The 12,425-nt window shown below is 40.1% G+C and overlaps 1 protein-coding gene across 1 annotated transcript; it reads right to left on the bottom strand.

Moving 5' to 3' along the window:
• Positions 1-572: 572 nt before the first annotated feature.
• On the bottom strand, positions 573-5,576 carry dact2 (dishevelled-binding antagonist of beta-catenin 2). Its single transcript, XM_057342284.1, has 4 exons — positions 5,219-5,576; positions 3,245-3,377; positions 2,826-3,122; positions 573-2,746 (listed from the first exon to the last, which is right to left on the bottom strand). Exons 1-4 carry the CDS (start codon positions 5,453-5,455, stop codon positions 930-932), a joined length of 2,484 nt encoding a protein of 827 aa, XP_057198267.1. The 5' UTR covers positions 5,456-5,576; the 3' UTR covers positions 573-929.
• Positions 5,577-12,425: the final 6,849 nt, after the last annotated feature.

Below are 12,425 nucleotides of genomic sequence, written 5' to 3'. Positions count from 1 at the left end.
GTCTGCTCTTTAAATTCACTCGCTGTCCATCATCTCTTTTCTCTAATGCTCATCTTTCATTGCCTGTTGTTAAAGCAGTTTTTATTATATCCTATAGACATAGTTCACCCAGAAATGAAAATTCTGTCATCAATTACTCACACTCATGTTATTTCAAACCTGTATGACTTTCTTTCTTCTGCAGAACACACACTTTTTTTTTTAATAATGTTGGTAAACAACAGCGGATTCCCCGTTCACTTTTATTGTATGGAGACAAATCCAATGCAAGTCAACAGGTACCGCTGTTGTTCGGTTACCAACATTATTCATATATCTTCTTTTGTGATTTACAGAAGAAAGAAAACCATACAGGTTTGAAATGACACGAGGGTAACCTTTTTGGTTGAACTATCACTTGAAAGACCAGATAACTCCAAATCACTTCCAGATTAATTTTAAACTACAGCTTCTTATCTGGTGTATACAAGCCTTATCTCGCATGGATTAAAAGCCTAAACAGACACAGGGAAACCATTGACTTTGTATTAAATTTTTTTATTTTGAGAGAAAAATAAGATGCATCGCTGGAACAAATGTGAAAAGCAACATTTTATTGTTTTTTTAAGTATTATTTTATTTCACAAACTGTCAAAATTAATTTGTTGTATTTACACAGCAATTTTGGAAGAGGTTTTTTTATATTTAAAGATATACAAAGACCCTATTTACAGTGTACATCAATACAAGACATTGGATCCAGGTTGTTAAGAAGTTTTCTAAATTTCTCAAGTCTTCTGACATTTAGACAGTGAACATGAGCATAACAAAGTAAAGCTTTCCGAGTTCACGTATCTTTTGTATCAGATACGTTTGCAAAGGCTCCATGTGAGTCCCAAGTTTTTAAGGCTAGCTATGTTACAAATAGAAAGGCATCATTACGTGTGAAACTACACTAGAGTCATCACCTTAAGTGATGCTGGCTGAAAGCGCCGGATCTTCTTCTTTAGTGCTCTGGACGCTTTAATACGGCACGCCGCCGAATCCGAACGTTGTCGCTGCTGCATAGAAATGCCCGCAGCCGTAGGTCCCATTGTAGCCTGAGCCCAAACTAGACCAACTTCACCTTCCTCTTCTTCCTCCAACAGGTCCTCCTCATCCAGCGAGAGGCTGCTGTCAGAGTCCGACGCCGTCTGAGAGCCCTGGCTGGACTCGCTGTCTCCAAAACGATTTGTGGTGTAGTCGCTCATCTCCCCATCGCTGCTTGCCGCAATAGTTGAGTGAAAGAGCGATGCGCACTCCGCCGAGTATTCCGAAAACTCCGATTCACACCGAGGAGGGTAGCGGCCAGATTTAGGAGCGGCTGGATATCTAGATTCCAAGTAACTGAGGTAAGAAGAGGTGGAGAGAGATTGACAGAGGGGTCGTGGAGCACAGCCCCACTGACCTGAGCGAGGCCTTGCGCTGAGACTCCTCATCATGCCTGTCTTACGTGAGGCTGGCATCTCTTTGGATCTCGGGGCGTTGAGAGTTGTGGGTAGCTGAATTTCGGATGCCGAAGGCCACTTTCGGGAACTCTGTTTCTTTCTGGACTGATCTTGAGGAATGTGCACAAGTTCAGGGTAGTGGGGTTTATGAGATTTGATGGGTTTGGATGTTTGGTGAGACTTGTTTTGGACGCAGTGCATGTTGAACAGTCCATTACGACTGCCGTCTGAGCTGGAGTACATGTGGGACTCTTCCAGATTGGTCACTTTACCTTTGCACAAACCGGACTGCTTCATGTCCGCTCGGGTCTTGGTGCACAAGTGTTTTTGCTGCTGCTTCTTTGTTGAAGGTTTCTCTGTGCTCTTTTTTCTCAGTTTGACCGATTTTGTTTTCTTGTCTGCCTGACGCACCTTCATCCTTTGAGACCCCGCGGGTACGAACTCTGCATGGACGAACTCTTCTGAATGAGGTGTAAGATCAAAACTTCTTTGTTCCTCCTTTCTAAGAGTAAAACTTGATTGTCTCTCAAGTGACTTTGAGACAGATGATGACTCAAACGAATGTCTGCTACCCTTATCTGAGAGACGAGGGTCAGACTCGGCGCTAGTTTTTACTATGGCATTATTTAGAGGAATGTAATTCTGTTGGAGGTCTTTGAGAGGTGCCTGGTGTGTGTCACGGTACAACGGCTGGACCTTCACTAAATCTAAACTGGACTCCATATTTATCTTCTGCTGATTGCCGTTTAGTGCTGAAGATGTCTTTTCAATGTCTTGTGTATTTGCTAACGGCAACGTTAGCTGTTGAAGAGACCCCCGAAGTTGAGGATGTCCATTGTTCATTTCTTGAGATCTGGGTCTTTGCTCCTCACTACTTTTAATAGCAGTATGGGGGTCACCTCTTATTTCGTTTAACAGGCTTATCTTACTTGAGCTTCGCTGCAGTAGCTTGTTGATGTATCCAGCACACTGGGAGTTTGTGGACCCCTGGTTAGGGTTCTGGGTTACGTCTTCAAGTCCATCTCCAAGGTTTTCATCCTGTGCTTCAGACACGACCTGACATCCCTGATCACCCGTGATACTGAAGATGGGACTTTGTAAGGCCACAGCGTGAAGTGGGCTGGGGTAACAGTACACCTCTGTCCCGCTGCTCGACACTAGGTTACTTTGGTATTTGACGTCTACCGAGGGGTTGTGAAGGCTCCCGCAGATTGTGGAGGTCTTCACGTCAGTAGATCTGAAGGTGCCGATTCCAGATGTGATGACGCGGTCAAGATCACCTGCAGACACAGAAAAAATTTCAGAAGTTCACTCAGACTGTAGTGTCTACAACAAGTCCTTTCTCATTTTTAGGCCCACCTGTGGAAACGGGTCTTTGCCTTGCTCTTTGTGGTTTCCCTGGAGGCAATCGTATGCACCCGCTACCTAGTTTCACTCCCAGCGATCTCGGAACGTCGGTCTGGGCCATGCTTTCGTCAGCAGAACAACAACGGGACACGCTGGTCGGTCCAGAAGCATTACGGCCAGGTGAAGAATATGAAGCGGAGAGGAGGGGAAGCAGATTGTTTTGAGAAGAACAGGAGAGACTCTCGCTGTAAACGGAGGTGCAAGAGTTGGACAGTGACCCTGAACCCCCATCACTGAGCTCAAAGAACCCTAAAGGTAAAAACGGACACTGTTAGATACTGTAAACATTCAATTTTTGTGGATTGTATTAAAGAAATACCAAACATCTCATTGAAGAAGTATGTGATATGTGAAGGTGTGCGTTTACTCACCTGAGCTGGGTCTGCTGTCGCTCTCCAGGTGCTCCGTGGAGGCTTTGCATACGTCCAGTTTCAACTCGCTGATTTGTTGATCCAGCTGCTGCAAGTGCGTCTTCAATCCCACATCTTGTTTACGCAGACGTGACTGCAGGTAAAACACGCAGAACTTGTTAGCATGCAACATGCACACATACTAACTTCACCAAATACATCACCCGCATGTTACGTAATATTACAAACAAGGTATCTAATCCAACGTTTGGAAAGCGTTTACAAAACACACGTGCAGACTCTTAAAGTGTGCACACTGACAGTGCAGTGCTAATTTTCGTCAAGAAAATGCAACCTTCACAAGTCCACGAAGATGCACTTGTGATAGCAGCTTTTCAAACAAAACAGTCAATTGAGAACGCAGTGAAGACACAGGACTGGATAAACAGCGTTAACTCATGGGCTACTGCAGCTCAACTGTCAGAATTTTCAATCCTTCTAATAGATTTGTAAGCATAACATTGTACGTTTACAACTAACTTGCTCCGAGCTCGGTTGGGCTTTGCTCCAACTCAATCCAATTGAACCATAAAACATGAAAAACTGGACTGCCCTGGTCTAGACATTTACCAGCTGATATGACTCCTGCAGTTATACGACACAGACAAGAGGAGAGAAGGCAAAGAGAGGAAGCGAATAAAGAGGGAAGTGGTTGACTATTAACTAGACAAGGATAAAGGGTAGCGTGGGGGAAGTGCTGTAAGGTTACTAATCTCTCTCCTGCAGAGGAACTCAAATTATTGTGTAAACCAAATGTATAGGGACAAGAGGAAATGTGTGACTGTAAACCAGCTTTGCAAATTAAATGGGCACATCTGTGAAATACTGTATAACAAAGATAGACAAAAAATGAAACATACTTCTTTTGCAGTCCTGTTTTTATGACTCTATGAATTCTAGTGCAAACCTACATCTCCATTTGCAAAGCTGTTGCTGTACATTGCACTACCCTGTCCTTTGAAAACAAAGATGTCATGTGTGATTTCTTAATTTCACCCATTTGATAGGTCTCTCATCTTAATGCAAGAACATCTCAGTTATTTTGACCATCGAGGACAAAAAGGGTTCAACAAAAGTCCAGAAGGTTCAAACGGCTGCAGGGTCAAATCTGTGTCGCCGACCGGGCCACAGTTCCTCTCTTGTTATTCTCATTAAATTGGGTTAATCATCAGAAACAGGCCGTGCCCCCCCAGGAGCTTTTGATTTATGACCCCTCACTATGACCCCCAGCTGAGCCTCTCTGATTCAGCACTGGATTCTCTCTTCAAGGGCACTGACAACCCATGCGTAAAATACACCAATGAATGCTGAAAACAGTACGAGCTCTGGATTCACATCTGATGATGGTAAAGCCACTAAATAGAAGAACTACATCACAGAACCATCTGATTGAATTCAACTTTTCGTACTTAAAGGGATACTTCACCCGGAAAAAAAAAAAACACTCTAGTTGTTCCAAATCTGTATACATTTCTTTGTTCTGATGAACACAGAGAAAGATATTTGGAAGAATGCTTATAACCAGACAGATTATATTGACCATTGACTACCATAGTAGGAAAAAATACTTTTTAAATTTTTTGTTTGTTCTGTTGAACACAAAAGAAGACACTTTGAAGAATGTAGGACAGCAAACAGTTCTGGGGCACTTTTGACGACCATTGTATTTTTTCCTACCATGGTAGTCAATGGGGGGAGAAATCTGTCTGGTAAATTATGACAGAATTTTCATTTTTTGGTGAAGTATCCCTTTAAAGAAATCCTTCAATCTTTGAACAGATTTAAGTAAAAAAAAAGTCTTTACATAGCCAAAGCATTGAAACAGACATACAAATGCACGTTTAAATAAAAAAAAGAATATAAACATACTAAAAAGAAAAATGAAAACTACTTTTATATGAATTCTATATTCTTGTACGTATTTAAAAGTCTTACCAGTTGTTGTTTGAGTAGATTAAGTGTTGCCTCTAATCTCAGCTCCTCTGTGCTCACACTATCTTGTTTGGATTTGTCGGACTCTTCTCGGTTTAGGGTCAGAGCCCACTGCACCCTACTACTCTGTTTGTCCCGGAGGAGATGAAGCTCCTGCAGTCCGGCTAGGGCTGCATGTAGTCTCTCTCCTATCCTGCCCCGGTCCATTCCACTCGGTCCAGGTACTTTTCTCCCCAACATTATCAGACGACTTGTTTGGACATATCCAGAGAGACGTGAAAATAATCAAAGTAACGCGCTTAACTGTAAGTTAACTGTGCGACTTGCTTCTTGAGAATGAACGGTTGTATTGGTGGTCGCAGCGCGTGAGCCTCGAGTTTACATTACCTGCGTGGGGCGGAGAAAGAACAAACTCCGCCCACTCCGTCTCCTTGATATAAAGTCAGCCCGCCCGGTGCTGAGCGATTGGCTGAACAGCGTTATGAGGGCAGTCGGTGAATTACCAATCCTGGAGGTCTGGCTCGTGAATATTAATAAAATTGACGCGACTGGATGCTCGAAGCCATAAAAGTTAGTTTGAGGTAATATTTATGAGCTAAGGATCATCGTCGGACAGGCTTTCCTTGAGACGTGGCGTAATGCTCTTTCTTGGACATTTGAGGAAAAAAACATGTACCTTAATTCTAATATATCTCTTAAACTTTAACGATGTACATTTTATCATAGAAATGAGGGAAATTCACACACAATTGAAATCGTTTAAACGCTAGTTGTTTCAAGAATGAGCTACTCGCGACCTCTGTCGGACATTGAGTGGCATTACGGAACACATAAAAATGTAAAATATTGCATATGATCAATTAATAATCACAATTCCCATTAAAAGAGCCCCAAATAGCAGCAAGTATAGATACATTGTTGTATTTGAGACATACATATTTTGGGACAAAGTACCATGGTATTCGATCTATTCTTCAGTACCACAACGTGCTGTGTTGTGTGTGCAGTGACAAATGCAATTAAAAGAACATAATTGCAGCAGAATAAAACAGGAGCAATAGAGTGCATGTGTTTTCGTGTCAAGGCCATCAAAGGTTTGTTGTGGATGAGAAGACATGGCGTCAGATAGCATCAGGATGTCGAACCCTCATCGCTGGTTGTTATAATGTGAAGTCGGACTCTATACATCACCTTCAGGGTCGGGTAAGTTTACCTCTGCCAGTCACAGGATGTGGGAGAGGAAATGAGATGTGGAAGATATACATAAAGATATAGAGGATGCGCCAGACATCAGATGGTTTGAATGGGTGCAATATCTCATCAAGATTAAATTTGATGTTTTATCACTGTTGTGAAATGCCAGATGGTTTTATTTATTCAAGTCAACTGAATAAACAATCTAGTATAGAATTTCACTCTGATTTAAAAGCTGAATAAAAATAGAAAACTAGAAAGTAAATAATTTACATTTAGTGATTTTCAATAAGAAATTGTGTGTAATGCATAAAAGTGACTTTAATGTGTATTTTAGAATCGGGGTTGACATGTTTTCAGTTTTGGTATTTGGACTGGGGTCGTTTTGACAGGTTGCTGACTGTGTCGGTTTTGTTACGCAGATCTGGCAACCCTAATGTGGAGGAAACGGCAAAGCTCACGCGACGCACACTGAATGGAAGACCTCGTTACCAGAAGACGCGAAAGGTAACGTTAGCGTGTTAAAAACAGAGGACTTCTATTTGTCAGGAACACCTCATACTTGATGCTTTCATTTTCATGCTGTAGACATGTTCGTGTTCATGTAAGTTGGCCTAAACAGATATGGAGATAGTCGCTGAAACTGACATTTAAACAGGCATTTATTTAATATAGTGTGAATTCAGGTCGATTGGGACACTTTTTTACTCAGAAAGCAGCGTTAGAGGAGTAGAAAGTTGGTGTATAGGTAAAAATTAAATTAAGTACGTCTTTGCATTAACTTTAAAGAACTGGCTGTTGAGACTTTCCAACCGATGGCGCTGTGGCCTACCTGTCACGTGGTACTGTGTATTTACCAGCAGGTGGCGCAATGACCCAAGCCATTTTTTCCGATAACCTCTAGGCCAGAGGATCTCGTTCTTTTTAACATTAAGCCCCTGCCATTCAAAATGTGTACCCTATATTCTAAAAAAAATTACAAGTTAAGAAACCATAAATTATTAGACAGTACAAAAAAAGATTTTCGTAAGATTAACTCCTAACCACAGAGGTCTTTATGTGAAAGCAACTAAAATCTGATTCGTTGAGCTACAGTCGATTTGTGTATTTTAGATAAGGTTGTTTTCTAAAATATTGAATGTGTACAATGACATAGTATGTGTCTGAGGTAAAAGGTCATGGGCTGATGCTGATGCTGAGGGTTCAGCTTTGATCAGTGTCAGGCACAAACTCTCAGACTGTAAACCGTGATGCTGCATGTGCCCGTAAGGGGAAATGATGCTTATCTTGGCTTGTCTTGAATCTCTGTGGTAGATAAATGTCCGGTGGATATAATAATGCTACATTGTCCGCTGTGTATGTCCCTACACCCTTATCCCCTTCAAAGTGCTTCCATATAGTGATGTCATAACAGTTTCGTGTCACTAGTGTTCCCTTCCTCACAGTGACATATATCACATATATCATATATTTTGATCTCAGGAACATACATGCCATACAGAGAGAAAGAGGGAGAGAGAACGCACTTGTTCGTTCCTGCCCTCTTCTTTCAATGAACAGACCTCAATATCAGTTTCTATTTCATCTTCATCTCTCCACTTTAATGCAAAGCTTTTATCTTTGTTAGGTTTCTCTCACTTTTTCCATTTGTTATTTTTGTTTTGTCTCTTACTCTCTTTCCCCTGCACAAAACCAACAGCCCAAAGGACTCAAAAGACTCCAAACACAACCATAGCGACAGACGGAGATGCCGCACAGGGCTTTTAAAGGATCGGAAACTTTCAGAGAGCCATAGAAAAACATAAGTTGATAAGGTGTACCTGCATTTGTGAATCTACGAGACAATAAAGGAGAGGTCACAAACAACAGGAAGTGCGTGGGGGGGTGACAGGTAAACAAGAATCTGTTGTTAAACGTGGAGTTGAGACAATGACATGTACACGAACACAAGAAAACAAACACATGTGCATGCATAGGCGTTCACTGGACTTTAAAGCCACCAGCATCTGATAACATGCGCATCTGATATGTGCTCTGTTTGCGTGCGTGCATGTGTGTGAGTGAGAGAGAGAGAGTCTGTCTTTGTGAATAGAGTTTTATGTGTGTGTGGATTGAAAATTGTTGCAACCCAGAGGAAATATTTTTTGCTCAATACTCAGGAAGCTTGGTTTGACTTAAAAAGATGCCGGGTAGTTTTTAACCCAGCGTTGGGTCAAAAAGGGACAAACTCAGCTGTTGGGTTAAATTAACCCAGAAAGTGTTTATATTTGACCCAACAATGGGTTGAAACAACCCAAGAAGCATAAATCTGTAAAATAAAGCTGATATATATATATATATATATATATAAAATAATTATTGTTGGTCATATTATGAATTGAACTTATCATGTGTTTCTCACGGGTAATTAGGACTTAGTGGTTCATGTGCACTTATCTTGTAAACATGATCATTCTGACATAACTTCAACGCATCATTGCACACTCACCTTTAAGCAAATGTCACTTTATTTAATCTTATGTTTGGTGGAGAAACAATAACAATGTAAGATTTCATTTGTGATCGTTCTTTCTTATGGAATGCTAGTTTTTTGTTTTGTGTGTGTTTGTGTCTTCTGTCGAGAGGGGTTTCCCATGCTGGTCGTCTGATTAAGTCTTGCATCTTCATTCACTAACAAAACCACAGATATGGAATTTTAGACATCAAAGAACATTTTCTCTTTACATACAAACATCTCTCAATCCCTTCATCACTTTTGACAGGCACACACACATTCCCACAGAAACATGTCGTTCACTTATAAACCTTATGAAGAAGGACTTTATTCAACTTTCTGTCTTAATAGTATATATTTATGAAATGCATGCAGGAGTACGTTTTTAGAAGAAAAAGTGTGATTTATTTTTTAAGAAGATCAGAAAAGTGGATTCAAAATGGAGAATGGTGAAGTTAGTCCAAAGAAATTTTGCGAATGGACATTTATTTAGTTTTATGCCTACATTATACCTTAATCTAAATTTAAAAGGTCATTAAGGTCATTTCTGAATTTATATTGACTTTAAATATTTTTGATGCCCATGTTGATGTAGTTAAGGTTTAGAACACTGAGCTTTAATATTACAAAGACAATCCCATACTGGCCTTCCATCGTAATGTAAGACGTGCGTGCAGGTGTGGCCACCCACAGGTTGCGAAAAAGATAAGAAGTATTGATTTACTCTGATGTTACATGTCTTACATGTGGAGATGTGGAGACTATTTGTCTTATTTTATTAGTGCTATAAGTGTCATGCAGTGAAAGCATCTATCTGTAAACCTGTCAGTCCATTCCTGTGGTTAAGCCCGGCATTACCCACAATCCTCTTTGTGCTTAACCACATCTGAGAAAGAACAAAGCCAGCCATCTTTGATATGTCAGCGAGATGTCTACACAAGCCATGGGCATAAACACAATGTAATTCAGAATGCTAATGTGCAAACGTGTGTGTGTGCGTTTATGAACATGAAAACCCACGAGGAGGTTGTCCAAACACGTTTCTCAGCTGCAGTCAACACTAATATGTGATTTCCCCTGTTTATTTGTTCCGACGGTCTGTGGTTGGAAAGTAAAGAATGGTTTGAAGCGGTAATATGGTCTGTTATTATAATATCAGCGTTGTTTATTTAGTGTTTTATTAGAGCTTAAATGTTGATTAAAAATAGTTCATCATATAACTGCCCTTCGTTCTGTTCCTGTAACTTTCCTTTGTGAAACATGAAAGGCCGTCATAAGCAGAATATTAATGTTTATTGAAATGTTTAACTATTAAAAAGTCAGAAAGACTGTGAGGAACCTTTTGAAGCATTTTTTATTCCATTCTCCATATTCTGAAGCCATGTGATAGCTTTGCATTAGAAAAAAATCATCATTTAGTTATTTTATTTGAGTTAATGCTGATTTGACATTCAGTTTTCATTGGCACTGGTGAAATTACTGAATTTTTTTAAATTTATTGGTGCAAAATGATCACTGGTTTCCTGAGAATTTGCAGATGGTTTGGACAAAATATTGGAATTATAAAATGAGATATGTGACTCTGGATCACAAAACTTAAGTAGCACAGGAACATTTTTAGTGAAAGACAAAAATACATTGTATGGGTTAACATTATAGATTTTCCTTTAATGGCAAAAATCATTAGGATAGTAAAGCAATTTTATATGACACATTTTATATGCAATTTTATATGGCACGGCTAAAACGAATATTATGGTTTGTTTTAGATGTAATGCGATGTGTATACACGATTTAAGGTTCAAAAACGCTGTATTTTCCACATACCGTGCATGTTTGTATCTCCTCTTTGCTCCGCCTCTCTGAGACGCACAGATTTTTTACAAAGTTCATCGCTCTGAAAAGCGAGGTGTGCTATGATTGGCCAGTTAACCAGTGCGTAGTGATTGGTGGAATACTGTAAGCGTGTGATGGAAATGTAACGCCTCTCACCATATTTGGAACATCAGGTACCTCTTCAATTGTGCTGACAGGTACGCCCACCTTACTTGCGTATACATTTGGGCGGTCTTAGTCAAGTCACACCACCAGCTGATGTAGATTTGTGGGGGTGTGGTTACACGAGGCGTTTCAGGCAGGTCTGGGTGAGCATTCGCTTTTAGATACAATGCATCTTTTGTTCCCACACTTTCATTTTTGCAATTTTACGTGTCTAATACATGCATGGGCAACTTATAACTCACCAAAGACGCAAAAAAACACGTATTCGCGCCATATGACCCCTTTAAGTAAAGATCATGTTCTATGAAGATATTTTGTAAATTTCCTACCCTAAATATATGAAAGTTTATTTTTGTGAGTGGATGGCCTGCTACAGTGCCTCTGATTTACAAATTCAAAGGTGATTTTTTTAATATTTAGTTTTTTGCAACCGCAGATTCCAGATTTTTAAACGGTTGTTTCTCCGCCAGATATTATCTCCACACATACACAAACCATACATCAATAGAAAGCTTAATTATTCAGCTTTCAGATGATGGAAAATCTCAATTTCTGTAAATTGACCCATAAAACTAGTCTTGTTGTCCAGGGTCACATACCTGTATGATATTCTAGTAGGCCTAAAGTAACCCTCATATAATATGCCACCCAACCCCTGAACAACACATTTTCATAGATCCATCTTTTTGATATTTTCCACCGGAGCACACACAAATGTGAATAATATAAACACACAGATGCTTGTATTTTTTATAAATGTCTACTCATCTCCTCTCACACTCGCTGGTGTCTTTAGAAGCGTCGCATAACTCATGAGAGGACAGATGCCTGCATGCAGCTGTCAGAGGTTAAGAGAATTCTATGAAAGGTTTTCCTGAAAGACTCCATTTAGCTCTTGGAGATTATGTTTTAAGGGAGAGTATAAAAACGTCAGGGTCCGTTCAAGAGTGATTTGCATCCAGTGGCCAGTGTTCAGTGTTCAGATGCAGTTTCTGTGCTCAAAGAGAAGAACTCTTTCTTCAGGAGGAGAGAGAGAGCTGGAGAGCTTTAAGAGCGTGTTAAGTGTTGGTCCAAGCTGAATTCCACAAGTTGCCATCGTAAAACGGTCACCTAATTAATGTTAATCTGTTTTTAATGATGGAGGATCCCACAAGCGACCACACCGCTCAGGAAATTTGACTTGAAGCCATTTTCAAAACCGGAGTTGAGGAAGAAGACCGTTGGAATAGCCCCTATATAAATAATGTGTGGGGTCAATAGCACCTGGTTAAATGATATTGAGGCTGGTTTGTAAATAAGTGTTTTGTGGTTTATCAGATAATATATTGCATAAGATAAAAAAACACATGAAATGTAATGCATTAAATGAGAGTTGTATTAATAAAACCACACAAGACAAATGCTTTGGATAGTGGACTTAAGTTCTAGTAGGTACTTGATCATTGTTGGCTTAATTTTTAATGGTGTCTATATTTGCTTCAGGCCTCACACAGGTGTGACTGTTTTTGCTCGTTTCTTGCT

Source organism: Triplophysa rosa, linkage group LG9, assembly GCF_024868665.1.
Source record: "Triplophysa rosa linkage group LG9, Trosa_1v2, whole genome shotgun sequence".
In the NCBI taxonomy this organism is placed as follows: domain Eukaryota; kingdom Metazoa; phylum Chordata; class Actinopteri; order Cypriniformes; family Nemacheilidae; genus Triplophysa; species Triplophysa rosa.
This window is presented reverse-complemented; position numbering and strand designations above follow the sequence as displayed.

Coding starts and splice junctions, on each gene's coding strand:
- dact2 (XM_057342284.1), bottom strand. CDS start 5,455: ATGTTGGGGAGAAAAGTACCTGGACCGAGTGGAATGGACCGGGGCAGG. Junction 3,378..5,218: donor ATCTACTCAAACAACAACTG/GTAAGACTTTTA, acceptor TTTTACCTGCAG/TCACGTCTGCGTAAACAAGA. Junction 2,747..2,825: donor GCAAAGACCCGTTTCCACAG/GTGGGCCTAAAA, acceptor CTGTGTCTGCAG/GTGATCTTGACCGCGTCATC.